Source organism: Oryctolagus cuniculus, chromosome 1 (genome assembly GCF_051225735.1).
Source record: "Oryctolagus cuniculus isolate XC-2025 breed Fujian yellow rabbit chromosome 1, ASM5122573v1, whole genome shotgun sequence".
NCBI classification, from domain to species: Eukaryota; Metazoa; Chordata; class Mammalia; order Lagomorpha; family Leporidae; genus Oryctolagus; species Oryctolagus cuniculus.
The window spans coordinates 50,265,998-50,289,759 of record NC_142867.1 but is presented as its reverse complement, the minus strand read 5'-3'; the positions used below and the strand labels follow the sequence as shown (position 1 = coordinate 50,289,759).

Below are 23,762 nucleotides of genomic sequence, written 5' to 3'. Positions count from 1 at the left end.
ATGGACAAAAAAACCCCTAGGAATCCTGTCCTAGAGAAGCAAAGATGCAGTGAGACTAGATGTATGAGAGGGAAAATGATGAAGAAAGGATATGAATATAATCATCTTTGCAGGATTTGTCCTCATAAGAAATAGGAGAGATTTATTTGAGGGGAGACTAAAGAAGAATTAGAACCAATCTACAAAAAGATAAATTACGTCTCAGTTAAGAGCAAATAAACTTCTGACATTAAGAGATGGTCCACCAAGAAATGAATTCCCATGGTAAGTGGTGAGGTCACTAGCCATCGATGAGCTGGAGCAGAATATAGATAAGACACCTACTCTCAGTGGGTTAAGCCACTGCCTGCAGCTATGCTATCCCATATGAGTGGTTCAAGTCCTGGTTGCTCCACTTGTAATACAGCTCCCTGATAATGCGCCTGTGAAAGCAGCAGAGGATGGCCCAAGTGCTTGGCCCCTACCACCCAGGTGGGACACCCAGATGGTATTCCAGGCTCCTGCCATTGTAGCCATTTGGGAAGTAAGCCAGTGGATGGACGATCTCTCTCTCTCTCTCTCTCTCTCTCTCTGCCTTTCAAATAATTAAATAAATAAACCTTTTATACAATGTTTAAAAAATAAAAAGAGGGGGCCAGAGCTGTGGCATAGCGGGTAAAGCCATCACCTGCAGTGCTAGCATCCCATATGGGCACCCGTTCGAGTCCTGGCTGCTCCACTTCTGATCCAGCTCTCTGCTGCGGCCTGGGAAAGCAGTGGAAGATGGCCCAAGACCTTGGGCCCCTGCACCCACATGGGAGACCCAGAGGAAGCTCCTGGCTTCTGGCTTCAGATCAGTGCAGCTCCAGTTGTTGCAGCCATCTGAGGAGTGAACCAACAGATGGAAGACATCTCTCTCTCTCTCTACTCTCTCTCCCTCTCCTTCTCTCTCTAACTCTGACTTTCAAATAAATAAATACATCTTTAAAAAAATAAATAAAAAGAGAGGATATCTACTATGGTTGCTGCTTGCAGTGTGTAATATCTGAGGCCCCTTCTAATTATGACTGATTCTTAGGATGGAGAATCATAAGCTTGTTGTCACATTGATCTTGTAATATCATCGTTATGATCAGCATAAGAAGAAACCAAGAACGTAAGTGAGCATAGCTAACTGCAAGTTGAAGAATCCTGGCTTTCTAGGCTCCTGCTCCATCCTGCCTATCTTAGATTTTCTTCACTGCTGGGAAATTCTAGGTTGGCCTTCTTTTCCATTATTGAACATTTCCATATTTCCCCCAAATGCTCATGCTCTCCTTTATATTACACAAAAATCAGCTATCTACCAGCCGGACCTACCTAAACCACAAGTCTCTTCTTCAAGGATGCCCTGTGATTGGTAGGTCCTGATGCATAGTATTCTCTCTTCCTCTGAACTTTACTTTCTTGTCTACAAAATCAAGATCAGTAGCTCACGATATGTTATGCACATTAATATGCTATGTGTTCCATGTGTGTATGTTTGTAACTATTATTTGCTAATATATTCATATATGTGTCTGGGTTATCCAACTGTATCCATGTATGTCTGGCTTATCATTCTCTGAAAGCTTAAATGTACAGAAATGATTCCTCATGTGCTATCTTAATTTAGTACAGTGCTGGACACCTAGCTGGTTTCAAACAGGCCCTTACCAATTGACTGACTAATCAATGAACAAAATGCAGAATCTAGCCAGCAGGCTCAACCTTTGTCTATAAGGAATTACTTTCCTAAAAAGCATTTTTCCTTCCTTTACTGATCTATTTCAAAGTTAAAATTCAAACACTGCAGATTCCACTAACAGGAATAGCTGCCAGGTATTGGGTTTTACAAACAATGGATGTGAACATCAAAACAAAGTCACAGATGCTTATGAAAGTGCAGGTACAAAACTGGTATAAATGGAAATGGGTAAGAACTCTCCCTCCCAGGCCATGAGGGCTCAACTGTTGAGCCCAGAGTTGCTGCATGGGTTCCAAGTCACAAGACAATGTCTGGAGTACAGGCTAACTTTGTAAATTGCACAGGGCCGACGTAGATATGTTGGCAAGGCCCCATTGCTTTCTGATCCTTCAGACCGTTACATAATCTATGAAGGCTCAGAATTTATTTCAAAGTCTGTAGCTGTTATTGCAGGAAGGAATGGAAACAACAGCAACCTGCTGGGGGTTCTGGTCCAGCTTCTTCACAGAGGGACAATGCTGAGAACAGTTTGGTTAGTGTATGCTAATGTACACTGCAGTATTGGTGTATGGCGGTTAGTGTATCTGTGTTATATTTGTAAGCATCTTATAGGTTTAATTCAACCTCTTTAGGATTAAGATCAAAACGGCAAATGCTCAAATCACTAATAGCATAAGGTTTTAGAAAATAATATGACAGTATTTCAAAAAGTTTGTGGAAAATGCATATTATGAAAAAGCTACATGGATTTCAAATTTTGTTTGCGTCAAAATGAACTTACCTTTTAATTCCATTGTTCTATAAACCTTTTGAAGTACTCTCATATCCACTTGGCACACAGCGTTATTTTTCTAGAATAATATTTATTCTAATTTAGATCTTACCATGTGCCAGACACTGTTCTAAGCACTTTGCATATAAATTATTCAATCTTCATAGGGGTCTTATGTCACTAGTATGATTGTTATTCTCATTCTACATACAAGAAAACTGAGATACAGAGAGTTTAAATAAATTTCCCATGGGAAATCGGGGAGTTTGGAGGAATGAAGAGTAATATGCACTCATTCCCACAGAAAGAAAGCACATCTACTGTGCAAGCCAGACGAGCCCCAGAAGTGACACTGTCAACCACTACACTGTACAGTCTCTAAACAACATGTCGTCTCTAACTGAAAGGTATGTGTAATGGGAAAACAAAGGCATATGCTTCATAGTCGCATAAGCCTGGTTTAAATTTTAGTTCTGCCATTTACTAGCTGTGTGGCCCTGGACAAAGTATTCAACATCTCTGAACATTACATTTTCAACCCTATAGTGGGGATAATATTGTGTATTTTATAGTTCTGGTATATTTGCAATAATCTGTATAATTCAACACAGTACTTAGTACACAGTCTTTCATAATCATGATTCTCCATTATTATTGCTTAAAATATAGCCTAACATTTAATATTTTACAGTACCTGCACAATTCTCTTTTAATTCACAGGCAAACTAGTGAATAAGTTCCCAAATAAAAGAAAGTACATTTGGGAAAAGACATCATTGTAGTTACCTGTACTCTAATGAATATTGTTTCTATATAATAGTGGTATCCATCAGGGTTATTACAAAACTCTGATACTTCATCTACCAATGGAAGGGGTTAAATCCAAGATAAGAGCTAACTGTACTCCATTCCACATTATTGATAAATTCATCTCAAAACAACTAAGAAAAAAGTCTAACTCATCAGCTACAGTTGTGGAGTCAGTAAAACGCACAAGAAGGTTAATACATGCAGTTTTATTGGCTTAAAAGTTACTCATGCCTTTTCCAAATCAGCTATAAAAATTGATCTCATCCCATCCCATCAGGAAGTCAATAACAATCAGAACTTTTTGTTGTTTTTCTCTCTACTCCTCTTGTAATAACCGTACATCTAACAAAGATCAATTTCCAAAGAGGGCCCTCAGGGAGTTAATAATCTATCAAATACAACTACTTAGAAGAGAATGCAAATCTGCAAGTGAAACAACACCTGGCTTTGTGCTGTAAGTATTAACAAAGCTGACCAGAGGAAAATGCTCAGAGCTGCAGATTCAGGATTCAGATATGCTGGGCACGTGCAGCCCTCGGTAGCCACTTTCCACAGTCTGCAGTGATCCTTCCATGAAGCACTCTCTCACGCTACCAGAATAGTATTCTTAGTATCCAAATTTCACAACCAATGACTTCATTTTCTCCAGGTAAGAATCCTTTTTTGCTCAGGTGGTGTAGTGTCAGGACATGGCTATGAGGTGTATTCTGAGGAAACATGCTAAGGACAGTCCCTTAGTTGTTCCCAACAATGGAGGCCAAGGCCTGAACTTGAACCTTTGCTCTCTCTCACCTCCAGGAGCCACAGGACCTCTCTAAACTTCAATTGCCTCATTGTATTTAGAGGATTGTTGATTTTGATATCTGAAACGTCTAGCATACACTAAACACACAAAGGGGATATATCTTGTGATAGGATTGTCATTTTTAGCCCTTGTTTATACTCCTGTGGAACTGTGGTTTTCCTACTTTCTACTTGTTGAATATTATGGTTAGTGCAGGGAGCCCTCAGGGAGGGAGGAAAGTATGGTTGTCTTCTTAGAACTGTATCTATGAAATAGATGAAATTTGTTCTCTTCATATTAGTAACAATTAAAAAATACACCCCCCCAAATGGTAGATGTTATTAAGCTGTTTTAGTGGGTTTTTTAAATTTTATTTTACACATAGTGGTATGTGTTGAGGCATTTTGATCCATAGATATTTTAATGAACCTTTTAGTAAAAGACATTAAGGTAAACAGTATTGTCATAACTTACGTTTTGAAACATGTATCAGGGATCTAAAACAATACCTTTGATAGCTTCCAGACTATAGTGAAAGAGACTCACTTGTGTATCACTGAACATAGGCGACATGACTCAGGAAAGGCCAGGAATCACTGAAGATCTCAAATTTAAAATTTTTATTATTTTTTCAAGAGCTACTATACACCATCTAAGAGGTACACTAACAACATTTAAAGGTCTGAAATCTGTATTTTGTAACTGTGACTATGCTACCTAAAGGACACCATGAGTTGGTGTGTTTCATAAATCTAACCATTGTGTAAGCCGGTTCTATTCCATTGAAGCTTTTGGTTTGAAAACATTGCTTTGAAAAATGCGAACATTTATAATGTAGAAGAATTTGATAACCTTATTTTTGCATGTCTTCATTCATTAATATATTGGGATTTTTGGATAATAAAGTGGTTTAAGTCCCTCCTTACCTCTCTAAACTTTGCCATAGTATAAAGAAATTCAATGATTATCTAGTGTGATAAAACTTATGGTCTTACTGTGATATGTATTAAATACATGTTAAATAGTAGTGATATTAATGATACTAACAATTGCTGTGATATACTCAATACAAATTAAATGGTGATGATAACACTACAGTTCACCTTCATTGATATTGTGCTAAGCACTGTATGATGTACTTTTTAAAAACATTGCCTCAGGGATGACGTTGTGGCATAGTGGTTAAAGCCACTGCCTGTGACACCAGCATCCCATATGGGCATCTGTGCAAGGCAAGTCCTGGCTGCTCCACTTCTGACCCAGCTCCCTGCTAATGGACTGGGAAAAGCAGCAGAAGATGGCCCAAGTGTCTGGGCCCCTGACACCCATGTGGGAGACTGATGAAGCTCCTGGATCTTGGCTTCAGCCTAGGTTGGCCCTGGCCATTGCAGCCTACTGGAGGATGAACTAGAGGATGGAAGCTAGTGCTATTTCTCTCTCCCTCTCTCTCTGACTTTCAAATATAAATAAATAAATCTTCTTAAAAATTGCCTCATTGAATCTCCTCAACCATTGTACAAGATGGATACTATTATTTGTTTCATTTCACATGTGAGAAAACAGAAAAGAGATAAAATGACTTGCCCAGGTTGGTGGCACAGTCAACATCTGAACCTCAGTATCAACCCGAAAGGCCATGCTCCTTCCCCAAACACTGGCGTATTGCAGATACAGGATTTAGACTATTCCCATTGTCTTTTTTGAATTCTGACAATTTACTATATCAAATTAATTTTATACTTTTAAACATATGCTTCTGAAACCAACTTTTAATCCCAATGGGGTTACCTATTGCACGTCCTCAGAAATAAACAGCTCTGTGCTTCTCCTTTAGGTATTTTTTTTTCTACCATTAAGGAAAGCTTTCTTTCTCCCTGGCACAGCATAGCTCCTCAAGCCTCCTTCAAGACAGCAGTGAACGCAGCTTCCATTTTGCTTTCTTCACTTCTCCCTCTTAAGCCTTTTCCCAGCTGGCTTCCAGTTGCTTCAGGTCTTGCCTCCAGAGTGGTGCCCTGGCTCCCAAGCCTCTGAGCTTCTAGGTCTGAGTGTGCTGGAATCTACAGCATCTGCCTCCCCACTTATCCTGACTACTGTGGTCATAGGGAGACTCTTGTGAATGCAGACAGTCAGTCAGCCAAGTCGAAATTTATACCAGAAATCTATTACCTAATTTTTAAACAAAATGACATGAAATCAGACTTGAAGATATCAAAAACATGTCTAGTTTCTGATTTAAACAAGAAAATCCACATTGTTACTGCTTCCACCACAGCATAATTTACTGCAACAGGAGTTCTGGATCTCATGCCAAAAATGAGGTCCTCTAACCAATGTCAAGGCCAATTATCTTGTGGTAGATCCCACAACAAAAGCAGACTATTGTGATTACAATCAGAAGCACCACCCAGAGAAGCTGGAAAGCTTCTGGGGATTTCTTAAAGTTAGTTTCTATTTTTTTTCTCCCTGTGTGTCTGTTTAAATAAACTACCGCAAACTCTGTGTGTGGGCACCGAGTATCTCAGAGCCCTTTGGGAAACAATGGAAAGGGTGATGAGCTGGGAGTGTGCCACTGCCGGTCTGTTTTCATCTGTGTGCTTGTGACACAGCAGAGATGACAATGGCTAAGCCCCTTCAGCATGCTGCATCCTCCTGCCTTCCCTGATCGGCTTCCCCAACACTGCCAGGGGCCAAGCCGTGCTTTTGTCCTAGGAAAGCAACGCCCAGGTGGCTGAGCACTTACCCCACGGTGAAAAACTGCCTCATCTCCTGTCTCCGAGACCTCATCAGTTGCTTGTACTCCCCAATCCGGAGCTTCTTGCCGTCCACAATGCAGGTGCGCTTCGGTCGGGGTTTGTATTTGTAGTTTGGGTACTTCTCTAAGTGGATCTTGCTTAGCCGGGCCTGCTCTTCGTAGTATGGTTGCTTCTCCTGGTTGGACATGGATTTCCAGCGAGATCCTAGATGCGAAAAATAGTTTTAAGAACCCAAGTGATCAAAGCAACATATTCCAGGAAAATAGGACTAGATACATCTTTCCACCACTTCACTCACTTCTACCCTGGGTAGCTCCTGTTATCACAGACCACTGAGCCTCCCAATAGTGTTTTAGACTATAAAACAAAGGACAATATTGTATGGAACACACTTATTGTATTACTTTCTCCAAATAACTAAGCCTGATGCTACTTTAAGGTTTCAAAATACATCTCTGCTGCTTAAAGATCATCTCCCACACCAAAGTTGTTGCTGTCCATTCTGCTTCTCTCTTGAACAGTTAAAATCCTACCCTTCCCAAGCATACTTTTGAGTATGGTAGGATTCTGAGGCAAAGTTCTTCGTACCAACAGTTCAAACATCTTCCATACTCCAAGTACATTTAGCAAAGCTATCCTTTGATAAGATGTCAGCAGATGTGGATGCCCTTCCACTTAAAAAATCTACTGTGCACACCATCTCCCCTGGCCTAGGGTAATTAAAAAGCCCAAACTTACTTAAGAAGTTAGAGCTTTAGAACCGGAAGGTACAGTTGGAATTATATATACCATTTTCAAGTACTATAAACGCTCATTCAAAGCTGTACCAATAAAAGTACAAAAATTTTTAATACGGTTTACACAGGAAGAAGGCAAAGTATTCCCTTCTCCAATATTGTTTATAAAGAATGATCTAAACACTTGACGAAAAAGGGATGTGTTTTTTACATGTATCAAATTGCATTTTTGTGTCTTGCTGCTGAAGAAAGCAGTAACAGCTGTGCGGACTGGACGTTAGCTATTCTTCAGTGGAGATTTTTTCATACATAAACAAATGGAAAAGTTGTGCAAATATTCTCTGTAGCCAGCAATATCCTGGTCTGCTTTAATAGCACATCAATCCCTGTTCTTTCCTGGTTGTTGTGTGGATGCTCCATGCACACAGGCTTCTCTGTGCCCCTCTGGCTCCCAGCAGCTTAAAGCCCCAGTGACCACAGGAATCTTGCTACCCTGCAACTGCTGGTGTTTCAAAGTTTACATTTTAATGAATATAGTTACTATACCCCCAATGTATTTTTTGCAGGATGCACACCAATAGTATGGATTCCCACCGTTGCCAAAATGCAAACAGAGAGGCTCTGTGTCCATCTGAAAGCTTACTCACATTGCCACTGAAACGGCAGGAAAACTATGAAAATCTCAATGAAATATCAAACTCTAAGGCCAGGGAAGCATTGATTTTACGTTTTCGGATTTTTTTTTTCAAATGTCCATTAGGAGCATTTGAGGCTGAAAGGTATTTAAACTCAAAAGAATAATATCCCTGTGTGTGTCTCAGAAACCCTAACAATAAGACCCCACTTAATTGTAATGAGTTTAGTCTCCACCTTGAAGTTTGAAAGTCAAAAGGAAAAAAACAAAACAAAAACGTGTATTTTATCATTTCACCACTACTTGATCTCACGTATGTTTCAAATTTTCTTAGAGGTCACTGCTTCAAAATGCCTCAGAATCAAGTTAAATTATTTATACAGCGACACAACATGTGTATTTGTGTATGTCCAGATCGTTGATATTTATTCAGGTTAAATATTTATTGCTTTTGAACAAAACATTTAAAAAATTAAAACCACAGTTTAAGTCTCTAACGTTTTTCAGCTTCTTAAACAGCTCCTTTTGAGATTTTGTCACATCATGACAGCTTAAATAGAACAGTGCCTTCTGTGTTTTTTCTCTTTAAAGAGGAAACATGTTGACTGTAATGCTGCATGTTGAATAAAATATGTTCAATATGTTGAGCACAATAATTCCAAACTGTATAATCTGTACGAGGCAAGCTTTACGCTAATAGAACAAGGCTTGAGTTTAATCCTGAGAAACAGGGAATCACTCTGCCAATTCCCCACAAAATGGGTCTCTGCCCTGTGGTCTATGTGTTCAACTCACTGCTATGAAATTTGAACTAGTCAGATCTTATTAAAGCACATGTAGCTTTATGCTGCAAGTTTTAAACTGATTATCATTAGAGGCACAGCTCCATACCCCGTGAATTTCACACCATTTCGGGGTTCACCCTTAGTCCTTGAGGTATTCTTTCAGTGAGACATACAAACCCAATAACACCAAAGCAGAAAACTGTGGGGTCTATGAGTGTTCCCAAGGCTTCAAAGTAACTTCGGGATTTAAGTAGACTAAGAACAGGAGATGAAGTTTGTCTCTGATTCCTGTTTAGCAATGGGAACTCTCAAGAGTCGCTAAATTCACAGTATTAACACACACTATAAATAGTTTGTCTCTAAAATAAGATTTTAGCCACCTGCCCTCCTGGGTGCGATAACTCCTAAAGCGAATGCCACGCTGTGTGGTGGGAGAAACAGACATGATGACAAGGGCTCCTGGAGCAGCTGGCCAAGCTTCATCGGCCTTTGCCCAACCGCAATCTGCCTTAAGAGCCTAGTTAGTTTCCACCCCTGCCTTCCACATCTGCAGCACCCCCCGGGGTAGAAGATCAGCATCAGCTGCACTCACCTAAGATTTTGCTAATGTTGGAGTTATGCATGTCGGGGAAGGCCTGAAGGATTTTCCTCCTCTCATCCTTCGCCCAAACCATGAATGCATTCATTGGTCGCTTGATGTGTGGCTCGCTGCTGGCACGGCCGCGGGCATCCCTGTAGACTCGGGCTTCAGCCACAGTGGCACCTCCTGTTGGCCAACAATAATACTGCTGTAGTTTAGCTGCAGAGCCATTCATTGCTTTACTTCCTGGAATGTCAGGGCAGGAAGAACAAGACGGATGCAAAGCATTATTATGTGGATAACGGAACACAGCTTGCCGCCTGGTTCTGCTGTCTTCTCTAGGCCCTTCTTTTCTAAGTGACCTCTTGGAAGCAGAAGACAATTTTAAATGACAATTCTATAGGCCCATCTGATGTGACCCTCAAATGTGTGGGCAAAATTAAATTTGCATTTTTTATTCACCTACTATATTTACTCCAATCAATTCTAGGGGATAGTAAAATAATGATACATTATCTTATGGTAAATTTTCCTGCTGGGATTCTTTCAAATTCCTCCTTTTTATTTGTCATTTTAACCTCACTTGACAAAAGCTATAGCCACTTCAAATGCTATGTTCTCCCCATCTGCACCCCCACCCCTGCAAATAGAATTATTTTCCACCATGTTGTGCCCTGGCCTGTGCTCTTCTTACTTCATGAAGATCCTTCATCCTTCATGTGAAATCCCACTCATCTTTCAAGTCCTATTCATATGTTGGTATTTTTCAAGAAAGAATGAACTTGATGGGAAATATTAACTGCACAAGTACTATGAGCTAAGCTTCATGTCAGGTGCCAGGGATACAGATGTGAATAAAACAGCTCCTGCTTCTAGGAGCTCACAGTTCAGGAGAGGGATGGACAGTTCTAACAGAGGGTGAGGTAAGTGCTGTGATACTGAAGTTAACAGGTACCAAGAAGTCACCAGATAAGGCGGGCAACTACTGCTTCCTGGAGACGTGACATCTATGAATGGGAATCAGCAGGTGAGGGGGGTGAGGGAGACAGACGGGAAGGGAAATTCAGGCTAAAAGAGCCATATTTGCAATGATGCTCTGGGCTGAACTCATCCCTTTGCTTTCAGGCTACATGCCCCAGGGTAATGAATCGTTCATGTCACTACTCCCCTCTGATCTTTCCTCTACATTCCCAGGAAGGTGAGATCCCTGAAGTCAGTGTTTATGTAGTACTCATTCTTGTATCCCTAGGATTTCCCACATAATAGACACTCAATAAATATTCATTAAGAAATAGTTCCATTTTCAACTCATATATGCACATGAGATATTTATTTCGTGGGCCATGATATATTTTTCTGTTTTCCAAAGGTACTTCTTTAACACTTCCCTATGAAACAATGTCTAAATTCCTGCTGTTTTACAGTTGCTGAAAAGCTGGCTTTAGTAACATACTAAATTGGGAGCTCCTTGAGGAGAGGCAGGGGCTGAGTCTCATTCACTTGCTGTCTTCCTAAGATTCAGTAAATATCTGGGTCCACCGAATTTCAATTGTTATAAGGTACTGAGTGAATGAATGAATGAAGTTCTTGTTTATTCTCATGGACCTGACCAGTGTGACACATGGATATTTGCTTTGCTATGAGGCAACTACTGAAAATCTCCCTCTCAACTGAGAACTTCTCTAGCTAATGCAAAGTGGTTGGACTGATGGCCTTGGCCAAGGATTCTCCTGCAGAAATAGTAAAGTCTGTGCCCCATATTTAGAAGTAATATATACATTAGAACCAACATTTATATTTTCTGGAAAAAAGTAAATCATCTCAGTGAAGTTACTAAACAAGAACAACATGACCCACTCAATCTCTGGCCCTTGTACTGCTTTTCTAGATACCTTGATTAAGTACAAATTTGTGTGCGCCAAAGACAGTAACAAATTAGAACATTAAAGCACACTATTATTTGGCAAATACAGTCATCATTTACTGCAAACAAAAGACAAGATAAAAGGATAGAATTGGCTAATATTGTGAAATTTTTTTCTATGCATGAAGGAGGGCAGAGAGGCCGTTTTCTGGGAATCGTGCAGAAATAGCACATTTTATAAACCACCCTTCTTTCAGACCTACTAGACAGAATGATCCCTTACAGGAGAACTCTCAGATCCTGAGATGCATAACTAATATGCTACCTTTTTGCCACCATACCCACAGTACATTAATTTCATTTAAAATGCACTGACCATACAGGATAAATTGATTTCACTTTATATGGGTTTGACAGCCATGTTTATTGTGCAGTGAAATGTAGTGTAGCTTCCAGCTGACAATATCCATCAACATAGGGCAATATGCTGACTGCTGGGCCAGATGAAGGCATACATTACTCTGGAAGTGAAATACTCATTCAGATACGACAGTGTCTTCTCCTGAGGATCACCGTGGTAATTTATGATGCCCTCAGTGCCATTAGTTTACAACTGACATGGATTCAGCAATTTATATACTGGCATGCATACACATAAAAGGAGACAGGTTTGTGGAGACTGTCAAATGCAAAAACATTTCAGTATTATTTTAAGTTAACTGCTATGCCACAGGTGATTAACATTTGAGATCTGCTTTCACTGTTGCAACTTTCTTTGCATCTCTAGCAAAAATCAGCTTCCATTTCTTTCTTTCTTTATCTCCTACAGATCTTGGTGGATTTTTAGACTCAGTTTTAGTATAGAAAAACATTCTAGATCATCTACTCCATACCGATTGATCCTCCCAGACAAGCCAAGCCAAACATAAATTTGTCATTATACTGCAATCTTAGCATTTCCTTCCTATTCTCTCTGCTTTTCTAAATTCCACTTTTTAAGAAACAAAAAACATTAAATTATTTGAAAGTCTGTGTTACAGAGAGAGAGAGAGAGAGAGAGAGAGAGAGAGAGAGAGAGAAGTTTTCCATCTGCTGGTTCACTCCACAAAGAGCCACAATGGCTAGGGCTGGGCTTAGGCAAAGCCAGGATACAGGAGCTATTTCCAAGTCTCCCACATGGGTGCAGGGGCACAAACACTTGAGCCATCAACTGCTTTCCCAGGCATATTAGCAGGGAGCAGGATCAGAAGTGGAGCAGCTGGGACACGAACCAGTGACCTTATAGGATGCAGGTGTCACTCTCAGCAGTTTTACCTGTTATACCACAACGCTGGCCCCAAATTTCCATTTCTTTTAAGAAACAGAGATGAGGTCCCACCTCCATGAACTGCCATGCACTGATCTTTCCCCTTGCCCCCCACACATATTTTCTACAAGACACTGACACTGAATTAATCACACAGCCTGTGTGCAGGATTCACAAGGAATGCTTCTAGAAACTGAGAAATTCAAAAAATAAGTTTGAAATAAAATATGTGAAGAAATAAAAATATGAAGTAAGAAAGGGAGTTGTGCATGTATTTTATTTTCCTGAGAAATGAAGGAGGAGCTAAATTGTGAATGTTGTATAAAATGAACCAGGATTTGGTAAGAAAAAAACTTACCCAGAAATACTAAAATTCAAGCACACCTTCAAATTATACCTTGTATCCAATCAGACATATTTCTAGCAGTGATTTCTAATATGACACAAGTTCATAATGAAGAGATCCATTTGCAAAATCATAACTTGGACAGATGTTTTTCTTTTTTTCTTATTTTTAATTATTCACAATTTGCTAAACCTATAGTATTCTAAGGCTACCTTATAACTATGCAAATCATGCCCAGTCGATGAAAAACAATAACAAAACAACCTTGCTTGTGAGGATGGTCTCTCACTCTTGCCCTGATAATCATTGCTAACATCCTGTAAAGGGACTCCATCGTCCTTGACTAGACTTACAATGCCTGAGTTAACACTTGGGTGTGATATAGGAAATATGAGGTTGTACACTACAAATACCCTGCAAAGACATGTTGAGGGTTTCTCCTATCCTGTCTTTGTGGTGAGCATGTCATATATAACCTCTGTGGAAATTAAGGAAGCGTCCAGATGAGTACTATGCAGAAAGATGCTTTTTCAACATATATTTCTGAACTGAATCCTCTGGTAGAAAACATTCTCTAGTTTTTCTTTATTCATCAAAAGCTGACAACTTATCTATTGCTTGAATGCAGAAGAATTTAGTTCAGTGTCAAATTTTAAGGAGGCATTAGTGCCGCAAAAATCAGAGTACTACTTAGAAAGTACCCGTACAATTCTCTAAACTTGGCTACTTAACACGAAATGAGAATTATCTCAGCAGCAGAAATACCCATGAGCATATAAGTGTATATAAATTCAAAAATCTAAAAATATATTTTTGAGTCCTTTAAAACAGACATGGAAAATTCTACAGCATACTACAGATTGTTTTCTAACAGCATGATATTAACCTGTGTATTTGATGCTGAAAATTTACTTTCTGTTATAATTAACATTAAAGAAACTACAAATCAAACGTGATTTCATACTGTTCCATACATTTTTGGAAAGACATAATTTACTGTAAAAGAGAAAAAAAAGTATTTTGTTCTTAAATAGCCATGATTCTATCAAAATTCTGGAATTGAATTGTCCTGGGGAACAACACATCATCCTATGAGGCAGCTTCTTTTCCTTTTAATAGAAGAGAAATTGTGTGAGTTCAAGAACAGTTTCTCACAGAAAGCTGTTGGAAGAAGCCTAAACCCATAGCTGCGTACCTGGAGATGACTGCTTTCCAGTTGACCTAAGAGTCTTTAATAATAGGATACAGCAGTCCCAAAGGACAGTTACTGAAAGGCCAGTAGGTCAAAAGCACCCGACTAGACACCGAGGGAGAGCACAGTGCATGTGTACCCAGCATTCCTGGCGTGTACAACTACCCCTCGGAGGCTCAGATTAGCTAATTCACCCTTCATCTCCCAAATCACAGTTTATGTATAGCCGAACGTTCAGTTAGACAAAGACAGTTAAACTAGAGAAAAAATAGAAACTGTCAAGACAAAGACCTCCTTAGGAAGTTGTGATTTGAATGATTTAAAGAGAAGACACAAAATTGAGTTTTTCCAGGTGGGTTGGAAGGAAGGCCAGTTTCACCATCATAGCCTATGGCAATGGTCCTGAACTAATTCTACAGAGGCCCCTTCCTGGGTAAATTCCAACAGCTATTTGAGTGAATGAGTGAGTGTTTAGTGTGGGTTGGTGTGTAAGTAAAGTTTTCCCTTGTGAGGTACTCTGTCTAATTCTATAATGTGCCTAGAAGTCATTTACTTGAGCATTAATTCAGCAAACACTTCAGATAAATTTCAGATGTACTGAGCATTGTGATGGGGTCTACAAATATGAATAACACATGTACATTCTTCTTCAGGAATTTAGTCCAATGGAGGAAGGATACATAAATACAAGACGACAAACAGAGCTAACAAAGGTGATAAAATACTATGAAAGAAACAGGAGTGTTAATATCGTTGGGCTGGACAGAGATGCATATTCAGGAGGCTTCTGTGGTGCCTGAGCAGAGTCTTAAAGGAAAAACAAGAATTTTCCAGCAAGTATGGGTGTGAAAGTATTCCAGGCTGGGGAATCTGTGTGAGTGAGGACACAGAGTGATAACAAGAGCACAACAGGCTTGGAGGAATACAAAGAAACTGGGCTTGGTGTCGATTTATAGGGGGAACTAGAAGATGAAATTAGAAAAGTGAACAGACGATAGATGGCTAAGTATGTTGAACACCAGACTAAGAAGTTTTTAAGGATTGTAAGCAGAAGAATAACACGAATAGGTTCCAAAGAGATCAAAATAGAAATTAAATGAGAAATTACCACTGAATAGTCTCACTGGATAGTAATGAATTAATAAAGAACAGAGAAAAATACAGTAACAAGATACCTCCTCAAAGGCCCATTAAAACTTATATTTTGCCAGACACAGAGGATGTGGTATATACAAAACTTTGGCAGAAAAGATTCTGCCCTGAGACCCAATTTTGGTAATGGCTCATATCAGACCAATCCTCCAGTATATAAATATCATAAACTCTAGACAAAATACGAAAAGACAACCATATGAAGAACGCAAGAACTACCAAAATTAAGCAGAAACAAGAGGGGATTCAATCCTAAAATGGAGGGAATTTTATCAAATGAAATTCTGTTTTCACAGTTTTTCTCATGAAGACACTCCATAGTCTTCATAGCATGGAGTGACTAGAATAGAATCAATAATCTAAGTCTAATTGCTTAGTGTGTCAGAAGACAGTCTGAGTGGCTGACCCTGTAATTAACATGTACAGGGAAGGCTCAAATAAGCCCATGGGAAACAGGACTATCTCTGAAAAATATGAGTAGATATTTCAACTCATACTCATGTATGGGAAATGGAGTTCAGAATTGAATCCCACCAAGTTAGAGGTGACTGATTCCTAAGCACCTTGGACTCGTCATTAAAACACCATTAAGAATTTTTTAGAAATAAATTTTATATACCAAGACTCAGGATTCATCATAGGATCAAAAGCAGAATTGAAACGCTCTCCCTTACAGTGAAAAACTAAGTCTGTACAAGTTCAATGTCATCTGCAGATAGTTTAACTGCATTCTAACTCAAAAGATAACATTTATCAAAGATAAGAGAATCCAGAGTCTCTACAATTTGTAACTCACAACATACTGTATATTAAAAAATTACTAGTTCTACAAAAATAGAAAAAAAATGTCACTCAAGGAAGATACTGGCTGAAAATTACCTCAATCTGGTGAGAAATATCAACTAACATATTCAAGATGTTCAGAGAAATGCAGGCAGACTAAATACAAAGAAAGTCACACTTAGATATTAAACTGCTGAAAACCAAAGATAAATACTTCCATAGAAAAAGGACACATTTCATACAGGGGAACACTAATACAAATGATGGCTGATTATTCATTACAAACAATGAAGGCTAGTGAAAACTAGGAGACTATAGAACACCTTTAGAATGTTGAAAGGAAAAAAATTCAGAGTTTTATCTAGTGAACATATGCTGCAAAATCCATGTGAAATATTCTCTCAGATAAATAAAAGTGGAGAATAAGTTACCAGCAGATATCAAAAGAGATGTTTCAGTAAATTATTCAAAATGAAAAGAAATCACATTCAATGCAAGCTGCATGCACTGGAAAAAAGGTAGAACATAAAAAAAGTATGTGACATTTTGTCTTCTCTGGACTTCATTTCTAAACAACTAATTGTTTAGGCCGGCGCCCGGCTCACTAGGCTAATCCTCCACCTTGCGGCGCTGGCACACCGGATTCTAGTCCCGGTCGGGGGGTGCTGGATTCTGTCCCAATTGCCCCTCTTCCAGGCCAGCTCTCTGCTGTGGCCAGGGAGTGCAGTGGAGGATGGCCCAAGTCCTTGTGCCCTGCACCCCATGGGAGACCAGGAGAAGCACCTGGCTCCTGCCATCAGATCAGCGCGGTGCGCCGGCCGCGGCGGCCATTGGAGGGTGAAGCAACGGCAAAGGAAGACCTTTCTCTCTGTCTCTCTATCTCACTGTCCACTCTGCCTGTCAAACAAACAAAAACAACAACAGCAACAACAACAACAAAAAAACAAAAAACCAACTAATTGTTTACTATTTTTAACATGCTGTGCAACAATGCAAGCCCCTCACTTAAAAAAAGATTTATTTTATTTATTTGAAAGAGTGACACATACATATATATATATATAGAGAGAGAGAGAGAGAGAGAGAGAGAGAGAGATCTTCCATCTGTTGGTTCAGGCCCCATTCAGCCACCAAAGCCAGCACTGGGCCAGCTAAAGCCAGGAGCCAGGAACTCCATCTGGGTCTTGCACATGGGTGGCAGGGGCCCAAGTACTTGGGCCATCTTCCAGTGCTTCTTTAGGCACATTGGAAGGGAGCTGAATTGGAAGCAGAGCAGCCAGGAATGGAATTGGCACTCTGATATGGGATACTGGCATCATAAGTAGCAACTTAATTTTAATATTTTTAAAGTACAAGGGAGGGTAGGCATTTAGCCCAGTGGTTAAAATGGCTACATACCACATCAGAATACCTGGATTTGATAACTGTTTCCGCTCTTGACTCTAGCTTCCTCCTAATGTAGACCTTGTGAGGCAGTGGTTATATTTCAAGTAAATGGCTTCCTGTCACCCACATGGGAGACCAGGAATGCACTCCAGCTCCCAGCTTTAGCTCCAGCCCAGGTATCTGTTGTAGTAACCAGCATGTGAGGGCCCCCTTCCAAATAATTCTTCTTTAATTTTTAAATAAATAAAATACAAGGGACTATTTAGTACAAAATAAAACATTGTGTTGTAGGATTCATAGCATGTTAAGAAGTAAAATATGGGACAACAATAGCATATTAGCACCAAAGGCAAAGGTAATGAGTGGAATTAACTTGTTAAACCTTGTTTTTATTTTAAGTGCAGTAGTAAAATGTTAACTGGAAGGCTGCTCAAGCATATATGGTGAATTCCTAGAAAATACAATTTTAAAATATAAAGAGATATAGTTAAAAAAAAAAAACCAGCACAGTAGTTCAAATGGAAAACTTCAAAAGGATTCAATTAACCCAAAGGATGGCAGAAAACAAGAAATAGAAAGTGAAAAATTATGAGGGAACAAATAGAAAACAAACAGCAAATTGTAAGCCCTAAGTCCATCAAACTCAATAATTGACTTGGGGTGGGTGTTCAGTATAGTGATGAAGACACCATTCGGGATGCCCACATCCTATAACCTATATCAAAGTGTCTACATTTGAGTCCTGGCTGCACTTCCATTTCCTGCTTCCCACAGATCACACCCTGGGAGGCCTTGGTGATAGCTCTAGAAGTAGAGTCCCTGCCACCCATATAGTAGAGACTCAGATTTGAATTCCTGGCTCTTGGCTTTGGCTGGAACAGACTTGGCTATTGCAGCCATTTGCGGAGTGAATCAGCAAATGAAAGACCTCTCCCTCTCTCTGTGTTCTTAAAATAAATTAAAAAATTTAAAAATAACCATCTTAAATAGAATAAAATTAAGTAATTCAATCAAAAGTCAAAAATTTTCAGAATGAAAGATAAAAATTAATGAAATGCAAAATGGATGCAATAAAGAAAATTTTTTAATCCAAGGGTTAATGATTTAAAAGGATCAATAATATTGATAAATTCTTAGGTAACACTGATTGACAAAAGAAAAACACATCAATATTTGGACTGAAAGAGGAAATTTCACTATGAATACCACCTACATTAAAGGATAATAAGGGAGCATTTTGAGTAATTTAATTCCAATAAATTTGACAATTTCAATTAATGGAACAAATTCTTTGAGAAAAAAATTACCAAAATTTGTATTATTAGAATTGTATCTATGAACTATATTGAATCTGTTAAAAACTAATTAAAATTAAATTTTTTTCAAAAAGAATAAATAGAAAACAAATACTCTGATAGCTAATAATAAAGCTGAATTTGTAACCAGGAGCCTTTCCACAATGAAAACTCCATTACCAAATGGTTTCTTTAATATGTACAAATGCACAAATTAGAGGAAGAAGGAACACTTCCCAATTAATTTTATGAGGCAATATACCCTGAAGGAGATTTGATCATAATGCAAAAGTTCTGGAGAAAATGTTAGCAAACTGAATCCAGCATTATGTGGCAGGACCCAGTAGGTTTTATCTTAGGAATGTAAGTTAGTTTAACATTTGAAAATCAGGCAATATAATTTACTATATTAACAGAAAAAAAGGAAAAAAAAACCCACAAAATCATCACAATAGATTCAGAAAGCGGCTTTGACAAGGTATTCATTCATTATAAAAATGATAAGAAAACCAATAACAGAAGGGAAGTTTTTCAGTCTGATAAAGGGCACTTACAAAATCCTATAGCTAACAACATATTCAATAGCTAATACCCTCCCCTCAAAGTGGAGACCAAGGCAAAGACAGCCACTTTCACCACTCTAAACAACACTTAAAGAAATAAAAAATACAAAGAAAAGAATAAATAAAATTATAGACAACATAATTGTTAATACAGAAAGTCCTAAGGAACCTGCAAAATAATTACTAGAATAGGTGAATTTAACAATGTTATAACAATAAAAATATATAAATCAATAATATTTCTGTACATTAACAACAAAATATTTTTAAATTTATACTTGTAATAACATCCAAAATAAAATATTTAAGAATAGATTTGACAAAAAAGTATTAAAGACGTCTACACTGAAAACAATACATTTGTGACTGAAAGAAACCTACATGATAGAGGAAAATACCAGGAGGATCAATATTGATGTTAGTTCGTGGCAAATTTATCTATAGGCTGAACACCGTTGCAATAAACATCCACAAAAGATTTTTTTTAGAAATCAGCAAATTGACTTTAAAATTCATGTGAAAAGTAAAACAGCAAGAATATCCAAAACAAAGAAAGCTGGAGGATTCACAGTACCTTAATAAAGACCCAAGCTGTTAAAGTGGAAATGTTAAGTCTTTTCAACAAGTAGTGTGAGAATAAGTAGATGTGTATACTGAAAAAATAAACCTTTACCCCTTAGCACACACTACACTCAACAATTAATTTAAGGTGAATCATGATTCAAAAATAAAAATATTGTTCAAAAAAAGAACAATATTTATGAATGACCTTTGAGTAAAATGATTCTTAGATATGGTACATAAAGCACTAAACATATAAGAAAATGATAAATGGAATCACAAGAAAATTAAACCTTCCTATCACTAACAAAATATTGTTAGAAAACAAAATGTGAAGACCCAAACTGAGAAAAAAAAATACAAACACAATACACAAATCTGGTAAGACCTTGCATCCAGAAAAGAAACTGCACACACATACACACACACACAAATCTTGTTTCAGAATGGTCAAAAGAGTTGGAAAAAAACTGGAAAAAAAAGATATGTTTATGGTTAAGAGCATATGAAAAGGTATTCCACAAATCACTAATTATCAGGATAAGACACATGAAAACCACAATGGGATTTAATTTCACTTCGACTAGAATGGGTTAAACATTTCATGTTGGCAAGGATAGGGAGCAGGTAGAGGTCTAGCAGACTGGTGGTGGAAATTACTGGAGTTTTTTCACCATGTTTATCCCATGTTTTCTTCTAGGCATTTACCTATAACACAATTCTTTCCCTAGGTATTTACCAAAAACAAATGGAGCTTCTGTGTAGAAATAAACTTACATAAGGGGATTATAGCAGTTTCATTAATGATAGTCAAAAAATTGGAAATGATTGGAGAATGGACAAATTTAGTATATCCACACAATATGTAACTACTTGAAATAAAACTGTTTTAACTCTTAGCATAAAGAAGAGAACAAAAATAAACAAAGTAGAATAAAAAAAACAACCAACCAACAAATGTGCTCTTTTTCAGAAAGATTCTTTTCTCTGTGGACCTGAGAAGCATGGCAACTTTCAAGACATTGTGAACTCAGAGGTGATCTCATTTACCAGAAGGAATTATTCCAAAAAGTGAAAGAGCTGTAATTGATAGTTACAACAATCACCAGTGAATTGTTTGACAGCATATTGAACATCATGGTATTTTAGACTATTTTATCAATAGAATGGCTATTTTTCTCCTGTAGGATTTTGGAGTAACATGATTTGATAGCCCCTTGTTTGGATTAATAGATAAAATTATCATCAATGCATTAGAAACAAAAATGTAGAAAATCAAGGAATTCTAAAGAGACATGAAAAATTAGGAAAGAAGGATAATATTAAAATTATTGGAGTTTTTTCACCATGTCCATCCCATCAAATATCATATGGATATAATTTACTATGTTGTAACTATGGCTGACAACTCTCTGTCTATGAATATGAAAGTCTTTGCTAACTTATTCCTGCTTGCTGTCAGAATGTGAACTTACTTTCATAATAAGAAGGCTCCCTGGGGGCTGGCATTGTGGTTAGTGGGTAAAGCCTGAGACACCAGCATCCCAAAAGGGTGCCAGTGCTGCTCCACTTCAAATCCAGATCCCTGCTGATGTGCCTAGGAAAGCAGCTGAAGATGGCCCAAGTCCTTGGGTATCTGCACCCATGTGAAAGACCGGAAGAGTTCACGGCTCCTGGCCATTGCAGCCATTAGGGGAGTAAATTAGTGGATGGAAGATAATCTCTGTCTCACCCCCTCTGTCTATAACTGTGCCTTTCAAATAAATAAATAAATCTTAAAAAAAAAAGAAGGCTCTCTGGAATTCAAATTTTTCTTCTTATAGAGCTAGAGCAAGAACGAGAGAGAATTTGGCTGTCTTAGTGGTTTATTTTGTAGGAAAAATACATTCTATGGCTGAGGAAGAACCTCATTCATCATAGAAGTGATGTGTTCACCACATCTGAGAAAAAGCCAAGAGTGGAGAGTATGATTTGCTGTTTTTGTCTTTTATAAAAAAGAAAAAAAAGTAGCTAGACATGTTAGCAAAGAGTGATCTTGTGATAGGTGGAATGATTCAAAGAAGGCAAATGCAGAATACAGTTGCACACTTCTTCTGAGCTACAGACTGGTGAAAAAAAGAATAACCAGTGGTGCACGAACAAGAGATAGTTTAAGTTGTTAACTCTTCATCTGTCCAATGCAAAGGAACATCACTGGTAAAGTTTCATTTCCTTGTTCTATCTATCCTAAGGTTCTTTAACCCCACTGAAAACAAATACCTCATTTATTAACTCTCATTTATCTACATCAAGAAATTTTTGAATAAACGAGTTGAGTGACAAAGAGATATAGTGTACACAAAAAGAAAAAAATTCCTTGGGGGCATGTTGAGAAGAGACATTTCACTAATCAGAGGACCAAAGTAATTCTTTAAAGAGCAATTTACCTTTTTGATAGAATAGACAGGAGGTCAGTTTCTACACAAGGCATACCAGATGTCCTAAGTAGTTTTACATAAAATAATATTTGCAAAATACTCTGGCTAAGTGTATTATCTTGATCCTTTTTACAACCCTCAGGAGTGAGTAGCAGGGTAGAGATATCATTTGACCCACTTTATAGAATGAGGAAACCCGGGTTCAGGAAGGTTATGTGACCCTCCTTCCCCTGCAACGAGCAGTTGCTAGTATGCTGCTAATAAGGACCAGAGCCAGATCTAGAACATGGGTCTTCTAGCTTCCTCAATCTAGTATATTCCCCAGCCTACACCAAAGCTGCCCCAGTCACTGCTCAGTGACCTGAAATAACTGAATTTCAAGCCCAGCATTTCTTGGGTAAAACACTACTTTTCCCCTTTAAGGATGCCACTTCCCTGCACTGCCGAGCACATTAAAGGAGCCCATTCCCATTTATGAAGTTCATGCCACTGTCTAATTGGTCTCTGAAATACGGCCCCACCAAAGATGCAAGGGTGTGCAAAGAAAGCACTAAGGACGAAAATTATGGCAGGGATTAAAGTGATGCTAAAATAATGCATTCCTTGATTGTGGAATTATGAGCAAGTGTTATTGTGGATAAGTCTTCTATTTTTTTTCTTTTAGAAACTCCATTCTCTTAAAAAGATCAACAAGAACAACTGAAAGGGAATTCCCTAAGGTCAGCTCTGAGGAAACATAAACCTCTAATTCAATAACTCTGCTACTGCTCTGAAAAAAGGCTTTATTATTGCAACATCCATATGGAGCCAATTGGACATTAATGACTAATCAATCCCTCCCCTTTCTATTCTACTTAAAGTGTCACAAACCATGTTTAGATTAGCCCATTTCCTGCTTCGGATTGCTCAAGATGTCTTTTGTTCTTTCAGGACCAGCCTGATGGAGGCAGCTTAAACAAACACACGACTGGAGTGGCGCAGGAGTTATAAAGTGCCATATGTGAATGAACAAAGGGTCTATACTAAAGCCTTTTGTGGTATTTGTTAATGTTTTTCATCTGAGCTTAAAAAGGCTTAATGACTTTGTGGTGAGCTGATGCATGTGGCTCGTGGCTTTGCAAAATGAAGGAAGTTCTAACCGGTGATATACCAGTCTGGATTTTCAAGAGTCTCTGGCTTTAAGTTTTGGTGCCTGTGTTTACATTTTTTTTTTAAATTCTCAAGTTATATTTGCGTTGCACAAATAGCTAAACATAGTCCTTTACCTTGTTTCAACCATAGAATCCCAGGGCAGAAGGGATAACTTACCTGCTTCTTTATTTTAATGAACTTAAAGT

The 23,762-nt window shown here is 38.3% G+C and overlaps 1 protein-coding gene across 50 annotated transcripts in view; it reads right to left on the bottom strand.

Annotated features, from left to right (window-relative positions):
* SOX6 (SRY-box transcription factor 6) overlaps positions 1-23,762 on the bottom strand; it is a 647,472-nt gene that overhangs the window by 13,139 nt on the left and 610,571 nt on the right. For 28 of the 50 annotated variants that reach the window (XM_051833972.3, XM_070073077.2, XM_070072957.2 and 25 more), the window contains 2 exons: positions 9,573-9,806; positions 6,812-7,028 (listed from right to left, as the gene is read on the bottom strand). In XM_051833972.3, coding sequence (XP_051689932.1) covers positions 6,812-7,028; positions 9,573-9,806 — 451 coding nt within the window. The remainder of the gene's footprint in view (positions 1-6,811; positions 7,029-9,572; positions 9,807-23,762) is intronic. The other 22 variants (XM_089328236.1, XM_070073046.2, XM_089328354.1 and 19 more) reach the window with 1 other exon arrangement.